A 17,291-nucleotide genomic window follows, 5' to 3' on the forward strand; every position below is an offset into this window, starting at 1 on the left:
TTTTGGCATGTGGCGCCACCTACCGCCGTCTACCAATCATTGCAGTCAGTAGAGTCTCAGCTGCCGAGCAACCACGGGTTGCCAGTTACGTCAGAAAACGAAACCTAAATTTGAATGTAGTAACCGTTTTTGGCCACATTCTTAAATATGGCACCTTTAAACATTCATCAATTAATACTCATCTCAGTCAGTCGACAAAGTAATAATATTCCCGATATCTGTGTGAAATGCAATGTAGCTGTGCATTGCTTGTTGATCTGTCCTGGGATACAACAGTTTGGAATAAAAATATTTATCAAATCAACTTGAAACCAGTCCCGAAATCCCCTGAACTGTGTATTAATGTGTGCCAAAACTGTTTATTAAATAGCAAAAAAAAAGAATTGGATTAATGTTGAACACAAGGAAGACGATTGATCTCTCTCTGCTGGAAAGATGTTAAACGGCCTGTTGATCGCTGGCCGCATGCCTGGTCCATGAAAAGCTAAAGAAATCTGCCAAATTCCATTAGATCTGGAATTCATTAATTGGGAAAAAACTGAATTGGGAGACATTTTAGAGACTGAATGGTGGTTTATTTCTTGCCAGACCAAGGTCCAAAACAACAACAAAAACAAGAAAAGGAAAGAAACAAACAAACAAACAAACAACACATAACAACAGAATTCATGCTTGGCTTTCTTAAAGTGAATCCACATTGGGGCTGTACAAAGAAGTACAATATGACTTCAAAGGCTGATATATTAACATGGTCTGAACACATGTGACATTTTCTTGCTAACATTTTGGACTGGACATATTATGTCTCAGTGCCCAACACATATGTTATGATGTGGCTCAGGTATTTCATTTGACTAGAGATGCCAATGTTACTTGTCTAATTGTCACATAAAACCTGACCTGCTGTCTAAAGGGGTTAATAGTTTATTCGGTGTTCATGTTAATAACACTGTTATTTAATTATAAATTGTTACAATTCAATAAATATATGGTAATAATATATTTTTTTTAACTTTTCTTAGAGGCAAATCATTTCATATGACTGAACTAATTCACAAAATTTGTGAATTAACTAATCATCATCAACAGATTGTCATTTGTTTTATTCTTTATAAATATATTGAGCATGTCTATGTATCTAAAAATCTGAAATTACGAGGACACTAAATACAATAATACAATAATTATAAATAAAAATGTATATTAAAGACTTTTAATTTAATATAATATAATATATATATATATATTACAAAATGTGTACTCTCTTGCAAGCTTAAATGTGGATTTTTTTTTTTTTACCGAGGCTCTTTTGTGTCAACGCTGTGACTGACGTACAGGAAAGCCAATCCGATTCAGAGTTAAGGCCACAAGACCACCCTGCAATGTCATGTGACCAATCATCGTTCACATTTATACCGATGGGTGGGCTGAAGTGCATAGCAGTGTAGTCTGTGAGATATATATATTCCGATGTCGGCAACTAGGAAAAACAGTGAGCTAAGCCCTGACTCGCTGATGGCAGCTGTACTCAGCCTCATGTCATAGTGCGAAACAGTAAAAACTAGTGATATTCATGATTTTCATCACATACCTCTTTATATACTGTCGGTTTAATCTGTAATATTAGGATTAATCCCGCACTTCCCCGGGTTCGGGTGCATTAAATGGAGGAGAAGAAGGAAGACGGAGACTCGGAGATACAGGAACACGGACCCGAACACTGGTTCTCAAAATGGGAGCGGCAGTGTTTGGCCGAAGCGGAGCAAAGGGAGCTCGGCGAGGAAGAGGCCGACAACGACCAGGATAAACTGTGGCATCTCTTCCAGAACTCCGCCACTGCAGTAGCTCAGTTATATAAAGGTTCAAAACTGTTGTATGTTTTGCTACTCCGTCCAGTGACACCTTCATTTCCACAAAGCCTCTGACTCGTTGGTTAGCAACCTGGCAGTTTACATCGCGTCACCGTGGATTAACATTCGCGTCGACGCTGGTAGAATGCTAACTAGCTGTTTGGCTAACTCGCCAACCCTCACCGAGTACATTAACAGCTGATTTTGCAATACTAAATTTAGCTAGCATTTACTAGCCAGTGACGAAACAGTTATGAACTTGGACCCGGTGTTCTGCGCTACTCTCAATTGTCGTTCAGCAATAGACAGCCTGAGTGACATAATTGTGGTATTTCAGGTCATCGCGAATACCCTTTATTAATAAGCTGCCTCGATGACACCAAGTTGGGCAGCAATAGGTAGCTAAACTAAGGTTAGCTGTGCTAGTTACAAAATGGCGATGGTAACAACAACCGTAGCTACGCGACATTCCCAGATGACAGTCTCTGGTATACTCAAACTGTAACTTGCTTATACATTGGGCATGGATTTCTGGTAAAATGTCCGGTAAATGTATAAAGTTTATCAAAAGCGTACTCTCTCTGTCTTGTGAACGCCATGTTTGCTGCTGAGTGAGCAGTTCTGCAACGCGTAGCAAGGGTTATGATCACAAAATGGCGAGGATATTATCGGTTCGATGTGGAAATATTGGTTATTTGCTTGGGCTGTAGTGTTCTCAGACATGACATATTCTTATTCAAAGCGACAGAGCTCGTCTATCCATGTTTAACATTTTTGACATGAGTTTGCAACTTTACTGCTGAGGGGGCAGTTAAGTTGCCGGTGCTTTCTCGTTAAACAAGCTTCTGCCAAGCTGGCCATCTAACACTAGCTTACAGTTATTTTTATGCCAAACCGTGTCCCTGCTATCGTAAAAAATGCAAGACGAAATGGCGAATGGGAATGATCTTCACCTCTAGCGCAAACAATCACCTGACTGTCGTTCTTCTCAGATGTTGTTATTGTCAAATGTCAATCACGTATTGAGACCAACCATATTTTCCTTGCTCTCTCACAGACAGAGTATGCCATCAGCAGGGCCTGTCACTGTGGGTGCCATTTCAGAATGCTGCTACAGCAGTCACCAACCTCTACAAAGGTAAATCTAACCTAACCTCTCTTCTTATCTGTTAGATACTACACAATGTTGTTTTTGTGTTTCCTTCCATTAATGTGGACCTGGCTGGACAATCCCTGTACTTAAACCTAGTCATGATGTAATTGACCGGTCACTTTTAGTAGAAAAACATGGTTATTATCTTTTTATAGATTATTCTATCGATGGATTTGAGTGTTTCTCAGTCAGTGAAAGCAATTTGCATGTGTTTTTGTTGTTGATATGACTTATTCTCTTTCATAGAGGTATAATATGCACATTTTTGGGATACATTGCAATTCATAATAGTTGTTTTTATTATTTCTTCCACCATTGCAGAGAGTGTGGAGGCCCATCAGAGAAGCTTTGATCGGGGTATTCAAACAGGCCATCAACGTCGTAATAAGGTAGGTCTTGTTCTTATGCCACCTTTTAGCGGGCACATCAATTTCTTGTATCTGGATAGAATAGGGCTGCAAATTTTTAGTTGATTAATCAATTATTGATAATAACAAAATGAATCGTCAACTCTTTTGATAATTGATTGACATTGGATTGCAGGACATGTTGGCCTGGGTGAAAAAGCGCAGGAGAACCATCCGTAGGGAGGACCTCATCAGCTTCCTGTGCGGCAAAGCACCACCTCACAGGAGTAGCAGGGCCAACACTCGACTGGCCATGGTGGCCCCGAGTCGGGCCAATTCACCTGCTGAGACAGGCTCATCTGTTGAGGCAGACCTCCAGCCCTTCAGGGAGGCTATAGCACTGCATGGTAAGAAAAATGGAGCCACGTGTGGCTCAGAGATAAGGGTATGTCGGTATTGCCAGTGGTGAAAGAGGGCCTCATTCTGTTGAAACCTTCCATGTGCATGTATTTATGCACACCTTACTAAATCCACCTTACTTGAGGTCCTCGCACTTTAAAGGGGCCATTTTAGGGTGCAGCTGAGGGTTAGGGTGGATTATGTCAGGCATTTGGTGGTTAAGGTTACAGAAACACAAGTTACATCTGTGTCAGGATATTTCAGTGCATCTCCTATCTTAGTTGCATTTGCTTTTCACTTGTTTACATGTTGGGGGTTTACAGTAACTTAAATTTACTAATTGGGTTACTAACTTGCACCCTTGATTTCCAGTCAATAAGATATGCCACATAACCGAGACAAACTATGGCTTACGTTTTGTTGGACAGACCAGTTTTGTCTTTTCTTGTCCTCGTCACTGTGGCAAATATGAGTGTGACATTTGTTATATTAAAAGGGGAAAGTTGCATCATGAGCAGAGCACATACTTGGACCACAAGCAGCTCTTTCATTCTTGGTTTTGACCTGTGTCTGTGAGATGGCAGCTCCAAATGCTCTCTTGTGGCAGACAATGTCTTACAGAAGGAAAATGGAGACTGATGGTTATGGAGCTGTGTTCATTTGGCCTCAACATAACGGTTTTAACTACTTCATATAGCTTTGATCACTGTCTTAATCAACCTTTCTTCCGTCTTAACATGTGGAAGTGGAAGTACTATTGTGATCTGACCGTTGCCGCTTGTGGCCACGTATAAATGGAGTTTTGAGTTTGCTCAGTTGCATTTTATTGTTACTTGTTAAATAACCCACAGACATTGATATAAAATGACATCTTTATACAGGACTACTGAAAAATAGACAAGTTTAGCCTTGTTGCAATCTTTTTATCCACACATTAGAAACTTAATGTTTAACTTGCCCCGTCAGATATTTAAAGTGGTGTCGGCAAAAAATTAAAAGCAAACCCTTTTTCTGAATTTTTTTCGATTGGTGTTATCGCGTTTCTTTATGAAGTAGCTTGCATATCGGTTTAAATTCTACTTACATTATGCTCTTGTCTGCTGCTGATCTCTCTGCTCCATCCTCTCCCCTTCCTTCCACCAGGTCTAAGTGGAGCCATGGCAAGTATCAGCGTGCGCTCTGGTGCTCCAGGTTCTCCTACACATGTGAGCGGCAGCAGCAGTAATGGAGGTGGTGCTGGTGGAGGTGGTTCTTCCGGCTCTGGGCCAGTGTGCCGCAGCAGGCGTAACGGGCTTCAAGATGTCGACCTGAACACTTTCATTGCAGAGGAGATGGCACTACACCTGGACTCTACAGGCTCTGCCGCCGGTGGAGGGGGAGGAACCAGGAAACGAAATTCCACCCAGTGTAGTGACGTCATCACGGACTCCCCTACGCACAAACGCAACAGGATGATCTGATGTGCTGCCTGTCCATGTGTATGAGAGGGTGGGGGGAAGCCTTCAAAGCCAAGCCTTGGACAGAGGGATGGGGTCATGTGGGACAGATGGACAGACAGATGTTACCAGTGCCTGGTTGTGTTAAAGAACCCAGGCTGAAAAAGAAACTGTGCTGGACTGTAGGTCGCTGCAGTCTAATCGGATGTTGGAAGAATTATTTTCCTTGTCTCCTTTTCTGACACTATTACTACAAATCACTGCTCTGCAATCAGAACATTTTGAGAGTGTGTAAGGGACTCGCTGGTCTGGACAACATCACACACTCCTCAGACATCGCTATCCTGGAAAGGAGACGACAAAGGAAACCAACATGTGGGATGCAGACAGTTCTCAAAGGGTTGAAAATGCACTGTGCTGCTTTACAAGTAAAAGCCACTTGATCCTTGACACATTTGTGCCCTTTCTTCCCTTAACCACACTCATCCTCACCCATCACCTTAATAAGGAAGTGAGGGCCATGATCAAATCGACTCACTTAGTGAATCGAGTTGCTCGCCAAATGTTGGACCCAGCTCGAACAGAGACTCAGCTCTGTGTCAAAGAACTCATCAGTTCTTTCTGTTACTTCATCATTTCAGCTCTTGGTTGATGTTGCCTGTCTGTGTTGGAGTTAAATTGCCCAGTAAGAGTCCATCTGTGGCGTCATCCTGCCTCCTCTGCTGCTTGTTATATTTCTCTGGTAACTAGGCTGGATGACGTGTAACTACCAATAGCAGGCTATAGATGTTTGGACATGAAGACCTTAATTTCTGCAACAAACTATTCTGCTTCAACAGTTGCTTGGTTTAGTTAAACCAGTCGCCATTTTTTGTTTTGTTTTTTTAAACGACCAGTGTTAAAATTCTTGTTTTGCCACTGTTTGCATTCTGCTCCACATTGTTTTTGTCTTTTTTGTTGTGTTCGTTCAGGATAATGAAAAGGAAAGAAAATTCTTTGTTGTTCAGCCTCTCAGTCAGCTCGCTTGCTGACGAGACGCCAACTTCCCCTTTACCTAATACTTATTTTAAAAAGCAGCTCATGTTTTATGTGATTGTGTGATTCTGATTAGTTGCAATAAGGATTTTTTGCACTTAGCTTTCTCTTCTAACTCATGCAAACAAATCGGCTCTTCCATTGTATCCCAGTTTGTAGCCTTGTCCAGCCCTAAACTGGCCCGCTGTCAGTCGGCCCACACGCAATCTATCTGTTGGTGCTCAGAAAAGGTGAACTTGATATGACTAGAAAAAGGATGTTGCGTGCATACCTGGTTCATTCTTTAAGTGTTAAATCAGGTTGTGGGGCATTTCTGTGGGCTGAACTTTTATTCAGAGATGTGGGGGAGTTATTCCCCCCATCTGATGAGTAATCAAACGTACTGGGCGATAATCTGTGCTGTAAAGGAAGCATAAATCACAGAAATGTTCTTACTAAGGTAGCATTTCTCAACAGTCCCACCAAACATGCCAACCAGTGTACACACGTCACTGGATGATCAGACTACAGCATTGAATTGGCTGTTGGGGAACACTGCTGATTGTTTTAAGGGGTGCGTGCATTAATAAGATGTGAATGGGGTTTGTTTTTGTTTTGTTTTTTTAAACTTGGTACTGGATGATGCAACTCGGGGCTTGTTTCATTCTTGAAATGTTGCCTTCCATCCTCTAAGAGAGCAGAGCAGGAGACACCGATATCACACGAGTCAGAAATGTGGGTATATTTAGCATTTTGTAAAATAGTATGAACTGGTACTGTGTATATTTTTGAGGGTAATTAATAGAGGTTTATCGGGGATTCAACAGAACTTGATTGGGGTGTCGCACACCCAGTTCATTTTTGCATAGAAAGTGTACAAAACAAAAAATTGTAAAAAGTGTAAATTGTGGAAGAAAGTGTTATCTAGTTCTTAAACTAATGATAATGTATATTTTCAGTGACGCTCTGCCATAGTCGTGATACAGTAAGTTGTCAGTGAGCAAACTGAAGTGTAAAGCTCAACTCTCTGTCTGTAAATACCCACTACAGCTGACTCGGACGATGTCAGTGTTTCCTTCTCTCTTTCCTGACTTGTGTTGACGTTTTCACTCCCCCTTCACTTTTCACTTTTCTTACTTGGAAAGTAGGTTTTGTTTCATTGTTAAGAAAAAAAAAATCCAAAACAAAAAAAGCATGCAAGTTTTTAACTTCTGTTACATTTTGGTCACAGATTTCTTTTCCTTTTTATTATTATTATTATTTTGCATATAGGTTGGCTGTTATATTCATACATGATTGCTGAAAGTCGGTGAAAGAAAAGAACCTGGTTGAGATTTATTGATTGCGTCAAATGAAGAATTAAGAGTTTCGACTTTGTTGATGCATAGGAGTGTAAAAACAACAAAGACTGAAAATCTAACGTCATATTAAAAAAAGAAAAAGTGATTTGATTTGTCTACAGAAAGCCTCTGATTACTGAAAGAAGGAAGATTGATAATTATCCACGTTGAGACTGTTGATTTAAATGCAACATAGGAAGGATCCATGCTTATTGAATAGGAACTAAACCCATTTTGTTTCTGGGACTCACGGACTTAAGATGGCAGAACATAAGAGTGCGGAGCTAACACGACGGTTGAAAATGAACGAATGAACCCTGAAGAACGACCTGACTGCCTGTCCACTCGCTCTTCATTAAGTCAGAGGAATGCGTTCAGTTCTTTTTGCGTTTTTTTTTTCTTGTCACTTTTCTCAGTTGTGTGTCCGACACCCGTCGTTAGCATTGGTCGCATTGCTGACTGAAACCAAATTGTGCGTTGAGCCACAAATGAGTAGTTTTAAACTCCGTTTCTGTTGCACGACAACATGTCACTTAAAAGGGAAAAGGAGAAGTGTGCTGGCAGGAGAAATAAAAGTAAAAGTCCCACTATCAAAAGACTCGACTAGAGTTGGCAAAGAGCCGGCTGCTTGCCCTCTTTCCAAACCCACCGTTCATGTTGCAGCATCAACCCCCCACCTTCACAATTAGTCTGGTCATAAAAGAGGAGGGGGCGGGTGGGGGGGGGGCACTCTGTGTTTTTCTTTTCTTCCTCTTAGCCAATCACAGGCCTTCATTCACATTGTTTCAAAAGGCTGACTCATGCCACGTGTCTCTGGAGCCAACACTATTATTAGCTGTTTCTGGATACTTATTTGTTTCAACAAAAAAAAGAAGAAAAAAAAAAAGTAATAAATGGCTAATCTCTATACTTAACATTTAATTGTTGGTATGATATGTGGTTCATATTGTAAAAGAAATAAAACCATTGAGTTGCTATTGGATGGAGTGTGGTTTATTAAAAAAAAGGGGGAACTTTCTATGTGTTTGTGTGTTCTTAGAATGTATACATTTCACGTGGGAGAACGCAGAAGCAAAGACAAATGGGATTTTAATAGATACATTTAAATTAATGTTATTAAGAGAATCGGGGTGTTAAGGGGTCCAAATATCTCATTGGCTTTCCATTCAGAGACCAATATTCTGGTTGGATTAACAGGCGAGTGAAATTAAATACATGAATTTGAAATACTGTGGAACTAAGGTCTAATATTTAATAGTTATTTTCATATATTCTTCATTCACTTAGTTTCTGTTAAGGGGAAGAAGTGATTCTTGGGATTTTTTTTTGAATGCAGTGACTTTCATTTCTGAACTGAGGACGAACTAATAAAAAGGCTTGGTGTTCAGCCATGTGTTTGGCCTCTAGGTGGTGCTAAAGGGTGATGGTACAAAGTGACATAAAAGAGCTGTGGAATATTTCCAGTTTATCATATTTCCATACTGCAGTGTTCTACATCACCTAACAACACTCGTATTTACAAGAACTTAAACAAGAATATTTGCAGGATTTTAACTTTTGCTTCACAGGAGAGGGAACGCATTGTGAAGACAGTTTCTTGCCATGTTCTTGTCTTTATACCGAATGTTAATATTAATAAGTTGATGATTGATAAACGTTGAGCTCACAGCAGGAAGATTTTCACACATTTATATTTATTCATATGCATGACTGTTGGTCATGACATATTCAAATTACTAATGCAAATGTACACAGGCCAGTAAATGTGACAGCAACTAAACATTTCAAATAAAATGACTTAATTTATTGTGTGCGCTATGGATATGAATAATAATATACCTGTACAGCCAACTGTTGTTGCTCTTATTTTGGTCCATACATATTGAAGAGTGTTTTAAAAGCTGTGCTCTAACACATCCAGTCTTCACCTTCTCTTCTTTCATTGATTCTCCACCTACTGCTGCTGCCAAAGGGCCACAACGTCCTACACAAGGTCTTCTGTTTGTCTTTGTCTCTGTCATTATCAGCAGACTTACAGAGGACCTTGAACACACACTGACCTGGAATAAGGTATCTTACATAAGCACAGCTCCTTGGGAAATTAGTTTCTATCGGAAAGAGAAATCAATTCAGGAGTTTTCTTAATTTAACTGGAATCTGGAGCTGCAAGCTTACAAAAGTTCCTTCAGAGGGTTTAATCAGATTCAGAAGAAACAGAATCGTATGTCGGTTCAAAACAATACCAACTGGAGAGAGAAACTCGAAGCCTCTGGGAGATGAAGGATAGAAGGTGAGAACTCAGAGTCCACTTCAGTCTTGCAGACACTGTTGATGGTTCTTAGGACGCGTCTCAGATCTGGCTGAGGGGAAGGAACTTCTGGTAGTAGCTCTTTGTTACGTCGATCATCATGTCCTGTGTGCACTCTGGGAGCTCGCCGGAAAAAAGACCTGGGAGACAAAGGCAAAACACAGGTAAAGACTAGGGAAGAGTGATAGGACCTTCAAATTACAAAATCAAACAATCAAATCGTGATGTTCCAAGAAACATTTGGGAAATTATACATTTCAGAAATCCAAAGAAAAATAATTTATTTTTATGGATCTACATCCAGTTAAAAAAAACATCTGCAAAATTAATGGAGTAAATTAAAAATGAAATAACTGTGTCGAGAACTGTAATTAAAACACATCCTCAGACGTATATCATTTAACGTTCAATGTAACAGAGCTAAACGTCTCTCCATCTTTAAGTGCTTTAAGTGTAACATTGGTCTCAAGGACGTGTGGAGTCACTGAAGGCTTACAGTTTTATTGACTTTAACACCAAACTTACCTATATCATCTGTGTTGTAGAGTCAGATAGAGGATTTCTTCTCTTACAGCTTCACATCTGCTTGTTCACATGTGCTTGTTCAGCTTCTCAATGCTGTGGCAGCGTAAGCAGCAACGCGCTTAAAAAAACGCTGAGATTTTGGACTGCTTTTGACTTTTGTCTGTCTTTATTTTTGAGAAGCATGTATTGCACATAACGTGACAGCATTTTACCCTTTTCTTTTTAATTCTAGCGCTGCTCTGTGCGTGTGAAGCAACACCCACCTGAGCTACTAGATAAAGAGTGTATAAATCAATCCATGGGAAACAATGGGAATTTTCTTATCAGGTAAACATTTGAATGGGGATTATTGCGGATGCTATGATACGGCACAGCACTAGTAAAGACGCGCATGAACATGTGGATAAGGATCAGGTGTGAGTGTGTGTCGTGTTGCTGACCTGGACATCCAGAGAAAACGGTGAAAGGCGGCACAACTGTTTCAGGAGGAAGTACAGTGTTGTCTAAGATTTTGCAGCAGTCCTTCAGCACACAGCGACGACCCTGCAGCACACAGCAGACAAAAGATTCAAACGCTTCCTCTGTTGTTAAAAGGATTATTCACCGATTTGAATGTGGCTTTGTATTGCTAGAATAGCAGTAGTATTTTTTAGAAAATGTGCTTCCCTCACTCAGTTTTTCCCTGACTTGTAAAAAAAATCTGTTTCCCTTATCCAAATGTGCCCTACTGTGAGTCAAATGACACGTTTTGCATCACAGTAGGGAAAATTTTGTAAATGGAAAACAGATTTTTTTACAACTCAGTGAAAATCTGAGGGAGGGAAGCACATTTTCTAAAAAATACTACTGCTATTCTAGCAATACAAAGCCACATTCAAATCGGTGAACTATCCCTTTAAGTTAATGTAATCCATTATTGCTGGGGCAACACAGCAACTCAACTACATCCATTCTTTCATTCATTCCTTCAACCACTTTATCCTCCACATGAGGGTCACAGGGGGCTGGAGCCCAGTCCCTGCTGACAGTAGAACTGGATAGAAACTAGGTTCTCTTTGTGAGGCAACAGTGACCCAGCATCACTATAATTGCATTCAAATTTGATTCCTTGTATTTAATTTTATATTCTGACAAAGTTCTGTACTGGGGCCTATTCACAGCAGTTTGATATTTTCATGACTACCATGTGACTGTTCCACCACAGGCAAGAATAGACTCTGATGGTGTTGTTTATGTCCACACTCAACAACTATGTGTCTCTTTTATCATAGTCACATTTCTTCGACTCACGATGACACAGTTCTTTCCAATGTGGACGTAGGAGCCAATCTGCGCCGCATTGACCACACAGTCCTCCTCGATGAAGACGTGGTCTCCGATGTGTAGAGGGAAGAACGCCACTCTAAGGGGAAAAGAGAGGCCATAGAAAGTGAGTTGTAAGAGTGGTTGTTTCAAGACAATTAAACAATTTCCAACAACAAATCCCCCTGGTAAGATTTTGCTATAATGTATTCTGTTGTACTTTCACTACATTACATTTTCCAAGATGGTCAACATGGTATAATTATTTGCAGCACTATGAGTGAATAATTATTTGACATAATGATGGCACTGGTATTTACAAGAGAAAAGCCTTTGGGATTTGAAGATTATACAACTTGAACAACATATTCTTATTTACAATGTTGGCCTGACAAGTGCCATTGTCGGCGTAAGGGAAGAAGGAGAAAGATACAAACATAAAACACATTTAACAGCAACACACGTATAAATTAAGTTCCATGAGTTCCAGGCTTTTGATGCAGGAAATAAAAAGGACAGTTGTCGTGGCTGCTGATACTGGATGCAGTAGCTGGTGCATCTATAGAGGTGAATGTCTGAGGAGAGTTTTATAGATGAGTTTAAACCAATGAATTCTACGACGAGAATGAAGGGAAGGCCATTTCACCCGAGAATAAAGCAGACAGTGGCGAGTTCTAAATTCGGTAGATTGAATCACCGTAATCTTTTTTATACAGATTCTTAAATTTATAAAGATTATTTTCCTGGTCTACTGACTGATGTGTATCATCTACCATAGTTGAAATACTAAAAATGAGGAAAATAGTAAACACTTGTGGGTGTGTTGACAGTTTGGTCCAGCTCTTGTGTGAATGTGAAGAATATGTCTTTACCCTTTGCTGAACTTTTTAAATGGTGGTCGAATAACGCTCCGACTCTTCACAACACAGTGTCTGCCCACTCTGACATTAGCCAGGTCTCCTCTGATGATACAGTCATTCATGACAATAGTCTGGAGGAAACACACACACAGAGAGAGAGATCGTAAAACATTAGCATGAAAGCAGGCAGTAAGCCTGTCAATGTGTAATATGATGTTTTGTTCCTTACCTTGCCATTGAGGACGATGTTTTGACTCCCACACAGCACCGACTGTCTGCTCACTTTGTTGCCAGAAGCCTGAAATAAAAGAAAAACACAATGTTAACTATTCAAATCGAAGCGTGCCTCTGTTTTTATTGTCCATCTAATCTGAGCACAAATGATCATTTGTCCAACGCCCTGTACAGCCTTAGCTACCAGCTAGCTAAATAGAAACCGACTCGCTGGCTGACAAATGCTCCTTTTCAAACTTATTACCGTCTCAATGTACTCCGCTTTGTTGTACAGTATTTCAGACAACTCCATGGTTAAGATTGTGGCCAAACGGCGAGGTGAGTGGTGGTTAATGTAGTGAAATAACGTGGCGCATCTATCTGTTTTTGCTGTTTTCCTCTTCTGTTAGCCGACTGCCATGAATGGATTCTCAGGCAGTATGAGTTGAGTGCAAATCAATCGATCGATTTAGTAAAAACAAAACAACTCAAATTTGTTCCGTATTTATTGAATTCGAACCCTGTTTCCTCAAGTGTAATACAACGTACAAAACTATCTTGACGTGCTCCTTCGAGACATGTGACCAGATAAGCATTAAAAAACAGAAATCCGTGAAATCGTTGTGCTCGATTGATCTATCCTAAATTTAACTCAAGCCCTTGAGCAGATGTATTTGTCTTCTTTTCTGAATTTTATTTTTTGGATTATATATATTATTATATAATATGGTCCCATTTTCAGGTCATATAATACACAGATAAAATAAACACGTGCACAATAAATAATAGGTTACTTTCTGGAACAAGCATGAAATAACCTGTGCTGGAAAAATATTTGGATTTTTTTGTGGTGTCTTTAAAAAGTTTTGAATTGTAACTAAAGACAATTTCTTCAGTTTAAAATCAAAAGTCTGTAATGAGTGTAGATTTGCTCAGGCATACACTTGACTTGCTTTAATCTGCTTAATTATGAGTAAACATATTTTATTTGCATACATACGTATTCTTTTATAAAATACAAGTTCTGTTATTGTCTTTGTTGTCCATTATTGTTAATTTCATTGCACAAATAAATATAAGCCATTTGTAGTGCGCATGCGTACTGAGGAGCCCTTGACCCCATTTCTTCTTCGCGTTGCACGCTGGGAAAGCAGTCACTCGTATCCATCATGGCGGCTCGTGTCCTGCTGCAGTGTGCCCGCTCACTCGGCCGGCCCTCGCTAACGCTTTATTCCGGTAGTCTGGCCGTAAGAGCCGCTGCTGCACCGGCAACAGCAGTCCTTCACCGGCCCCTGTCCTTCGCCGCAGACAGCCGGAGGACGCGATGGCTCGGTCAGACCCGGGTGAGTCTCATTGAAGCGCCGTGGCCTACAGCTCACTGCTGTGACCTAGTGACGCCTTTCAAAAAAAGTGTCACGCTAACCTTGTCTGCTAAAGTTCACATGTTGACATGGACGCAGTAGATTATTACATTAGTGCAAAGCTGGTGTGCATGAATCGTCTCCGGGATTTTCTCAAAGATAACATTTAACTGCTTATGCAATAGCCATGTTTGGCTTCTTGGCTAACGAGTTAGCTGCCATAGTTGTGTTGAGTTCTCAAACATGCACTAGTGTCGTTTCTCCTTTGTCAACTGTCAGGAAGTGTTTTTGTTTCTCTTCTGGTGTGTAAGATTTAAAAATAATGAGTGGGACACTTTTTGTGTTTGATAGTGATATTACAAACTCAAGCATCTAGCAATACCGACATTAGTTTGATACAGTCATTTTAGACTTAACACTTTTGGAATAAACAAACGTGACTCGGCTAAAACGCTTTATTTTGGATTGTTACAGATTTTACATTTTCTTCTGTCTGATGTCCGGTCCAGTCATTTTGAACAATACGAATGACACCAAATGAGTTTATGCTTTATTAGCATGATGTTGAGTTTCCAAAACCATGCGATTATTATGCCGAGGTGATGTGATTAGGGATAAGCAGTATCGTTCTTGGTCAGATACTGGTCTAAATCATTAGCCCTGATCGCAATGTATCTACAGTATCAACACCATCTTTTGTCACTTCCCCACTTTCAAATAATAATGTTGTAAAGTTACAAAAATGATCGACTTACCCCCCCTGAGTTCCGCTCCTGACGCTCTTCTTCTCCCCTCCTCATTCAGGTTCCCTCCGTGGGCTCCTTGTGCCGACAATATTCGGACATGCCCCCCCTCACCTTAGAAACCATCAAAGAACGCGTCATGTACGTGCTCAAGCTCTACGACAAGATCTGCCCAGAGAAGGTGAGAGTGAGCGTACATATTCCCCCTCTTGGAGACGAAGCCTAAAGTTAAAAGAAAGGGGGAAAAAAAGCAGAAGATCTTGACACTAATGGTGTTTGTTTCTGTTCCACAGCTTCAGGCATGTTCCCATTTTATGAAAGACCTGTCTCTGGATAGTTTGGACCAGGTGGAGATAATCATGGCCATGGAGGATGAGTTTGGTGAGTGTCAAGAAGACTGAAAGTGAAGCTGCTCAGAAACCCGAAGATGGGGCCAAGGCAGTGTTTACAGACTCTGTTGTTGTTCTTCTTCAGGTTTCGAGATCCCAGATGCAGAAGCAGAGAAGTTGATGACCCCTGAGGAGATTGTGCACTACATCGCAGAGAAGAAGGATATTTATGAATAATCTGTTCCGTCGTTCACTTCACAGGCAAGCACCTTCTCAAGCCATCTGTATCGGTGTTTTACTGCAGGTTCTTGAAAACTAGTTTCTAATAACTGTGACTTTTTCTTCCAGAGCAGTTGACCCCAACGTGACCCACACAGGCGGCAAATAATGTCCCACTTCCTCCTCGTCAGTTCTTCCGTCTCTTACGGCATCACTGGCGTCAGCTGCCATGTCTTGTGTTTAACTGTATTTAAATGAACATGTGCTTTGGGAGCTCAGAGATGAAACGGATATATCCAACAAGGTTAAAACACAATTTAGATTTTTTTTTTGTTCAGCAATGTATAATTTCTCATGAATAATAGATCAATAATAATAAAAACAAAAAAAAAAGCTGTGTAATTGTGTGTCGTAGTTGACTTACTAAGGGCGACTGAGTTTGATGTTGGGATAAGAAATGCTAGAAAACGGGTATGGCTACTAACCAGAGGAGAAAAAAAAAACAAGGTGTAAGGATGTGTTGAAATAAAGAGGAATTTGTGGATAATTAACATATACTAGTTTTAAAGCTATATTTATTGTCTTGTCTCCCGTGATACATCTACAAAAGTACGACAGTGGGACAAATATGTATCATAATGACCATGTGATGGCAGGTTTAAAGTTGCAGCTAAATATCCCTCACCTCTTTAGTCACTCTTCTTTTGTGGCCTTCAGTGAGCATCAAAACTCAGAAGATGTTTAATTTGTCCATTGTGGGCTACTGTAAAGACATTTACAAAATGGCAGTATATTATATAAATTTAATAATTTATCTTCAATTTCTGCAAAACTAAAATAATTTTGCCCAAATTTTTTACACACTGGAACTTTAAGTGGAGCTTTTATTTACATGTTTCAGAAACTTTGGCAACCATGCCCCGCAATGTTTTCACTTTGGGTTGCAGTAACCATTTTAACCACTTGATGTCGCCATTGTTGCATATTTCACATGAGTGTACACTGAGCTGATGATGAATCTGTGGAATAAACTAATATATCTCAGTAAATCCCAATTTGTAAAGACGTTCCAAACAAGTGACAGAAAAAAAGAGATGTCCCGTCATTACTTATTTAAATATTTAATTTATTTGCCATATGCAAAAGTATCTAAGTAGCTCATGGCAACTCCTTTCGCAGCCATTACTTCAACAAAGCACTGTCACATCTGCTTTTAGTGATTTTTCGTCCACTCCTCGCAGAACTCAGCCGGTTGAGAGGTTGGAAGGTTGTTACATCTGACATGTACCGTCCGCTTCAGATCCTGCCACAGCCTTTCTATAGGTTTGAGGTCTGGACTTTGACTGAACCAATCCACAGAGTGTGATGATTCTTCTATTCCATGGCAGTTTTGCTGGAATCCTTCAAGTCGGGAGATTATGGTCAATAATGTGTTAACATGCCTGGGAATTCATGGTTCCCTGGATAATCTGGAGTCATCCAGGTCGAGACCTGCCGTTTCCACCACCATGCTTCACTGTTGGGAGGAGGTTCTTTTCTTAATATGGCAACTGTTTGGATTGCGGATAGATAACTACATTTTGGACTCCTCTGTCCAGAAAATGAACTTCCACAAGGTTTGTCCAAGTGCCCTGTGGCCAAGTTTAAATGGGCAACTTTGTCCTTTCTTGAGAGCAGACCATGACTGTTAATTTTTCACCTGATTGTAGACATATGCACATTCATCCCAGATGTTGCCAGAGAGGTATTTTACTCTGGAGGTGATGTGTGGGTTAGCCTTGACCCAAATTATTCTTTTTCTGGTGCTTCTTGGTGAAAGTTCTGATTGCCGTCTACTTCTGAGCAGTCACCACTTTTCTTCCCTGATGTCCTCGAACGTCTCCTGTGCTCTC

The 17,291-nt window shown here is 40.3% G+C and overlaps 3 protein-coding genes across 5 annotated transcripts; 2 read left to right on the top strand and 1 right to left on the bottom strand.

The window, feature by feature from the left end:
- Positions 1 to 1,508: 1,508 nt before the first annotated feature.
- hapstr1a (HUWE1 associated protein modifying stress responses a) lies at positions 1,509 to 5,209 on the top strand (the record flags this gene model as incomplete). The annotated part of the gene is made up of 5 exons (XM_083896333.1): positions 1,509 to 1,860; positions 2,908 to 2,988; positions 3,325 to 3,392; positions 3,547 to 3,757; positions 4,893 to 5,209. Exons 1-5 carry the CDS (start codon positions 1,665 to 1,667, stop codon positions 5,207 to 5,209), a joined length of 873 nt encoding a protein of 290 aa, XP_083752459.1. The 5' UTR covers positions 1,509 to 1,664.
- dctn5 (dynactin 5) lies at positions 5,143 to 13,147 on the bottom strand. 2 transcript variants are annotated; one of them, XM_083896335.1, is made up of 6 exons: positions 13,013 to 13,147; positions 12,764 to 12,832; positions 12,547 to 12,665; positions 11,663 to 11,774; positions 10,813 to 10,915; positions 5,143 to 5,263 (listed from the first exon to the last, which is right to left on the bottom strand). In XM_083896335.1, exons 1-6 carry the CDS (start codon positions 13,058 to 13,060, stop codon positions 5,181 to 5,183), a joined length of 534 nt encoding a protein of 177 aa, XP_083752461.1. In that variant the 5' UTR covers positions 13,061 to 13,147; the 3' UTR covers positions 5,143 to 5,180. The 2 variants fall into 2 exon arrangements, with proteins under 2 accessions (XP_083752461.1, XP_083752460.1); XM_083896334.1 differs by lacking the exon at positions 5,143 to 5,263 and adding an exon at positions 9,328 to 9,987.
- Positions 13,148 to 13,893: 746 nt separating this feature from the next.
- On the top strand, positions 13,894 to 15,919 carry ndufab1b (NADH:ubiquinone oxidoreductase subunit AB1b). 2 transcript variants are annotated; one of them, XM_083896280.1, is made up of 5 exons: positions 13,894 to 14,090; positions 14,913 to 15,032; positions 15,145 to 15,232; positions 15,326 to 15,441; positions 15,529 to 15,919. In XM_083896280.1, the coding sequence occupies exons 1-4, from the start codon at positions 13,917 to 13,919 to the stop codon at positions 15,415 to 15,417; spliced, it is 474 nt and encodes a 157-aa protein (XP_083752406.1). In that variant the 5' UTR covers positions 13,894 to 13,916; the 3' UTR covers positions 15,418 to 15,441; positions 15,529 to 15,919. The 2 variants fall into 2 exon arrangements, with proteins under 2 accessions (XP_083752406.1, XP_083752405.1); XM_083896279.1 differs by having other exon boundaries at positions 15,534 to 15,916.
- The last annotated feature ends 1,372 nt before the right edge of the window (positions 15,920 to 17,291 follow it).

This window comes from Microchirus variegatus (assembly GCF_963457635.1).
Source record: "Microchirus variegatus genome assembly, chromosome: 10".
Classification (NCBI taxonomy): domain Eukaryota; kingdom Metazoa; phylum Chordata; class Actinopteri; order Pleuronectiformes; family Soleidae; genus Microchirus; species Microchirus variegatus.

Bases quoted from the DNA above. Each gene is read 5' to 3' on its own strand.
- dctn5 (XM_083896334.1), bottom strand. From the start codon at position 13,060: ATGGAGTTGTCTGAAATACTGTACAACAAAGCGGAGTACATTGAGACG. The intron at 11,775-12,546 runs GTAAAGACATAT...TTTTCCCCTTAG, and splicing joins TTTAAAAAGTTCAGCAAAGG to AGTGGCGTTCTTCCCTCTAC. The intron at 10,916-11,662 runs GTGAGTCGAAGA...TGTGTGCTGCAG, and splicing joins TTGGAAAGAACTGTGTCATC to GGTCGTCGCTGTGTGCTGAA.
- ndufab1b (XM_083896280.1), top strand. From the start codon at position 13,917: ATGGCGGCTCGTGTCCTGCTGCAGTGTGCCCGCTCACTCGGCCGGCCC. The intron at 14,091-14,912 runs GTGAGTCTCATT...CTCCTCATTCAG, and splicing joins GATGGCTCGGTCAGACCCGG to GTTCCCTCCGTGGGCTCCTT. The intron at 15,033-15,144 runs GTGAGAGTGAGC...TCTGTTCCACAG, and splicing joins ACAAGATCTGCCCAGAGAAG to CTTCAGGCATGTTCCCATTT.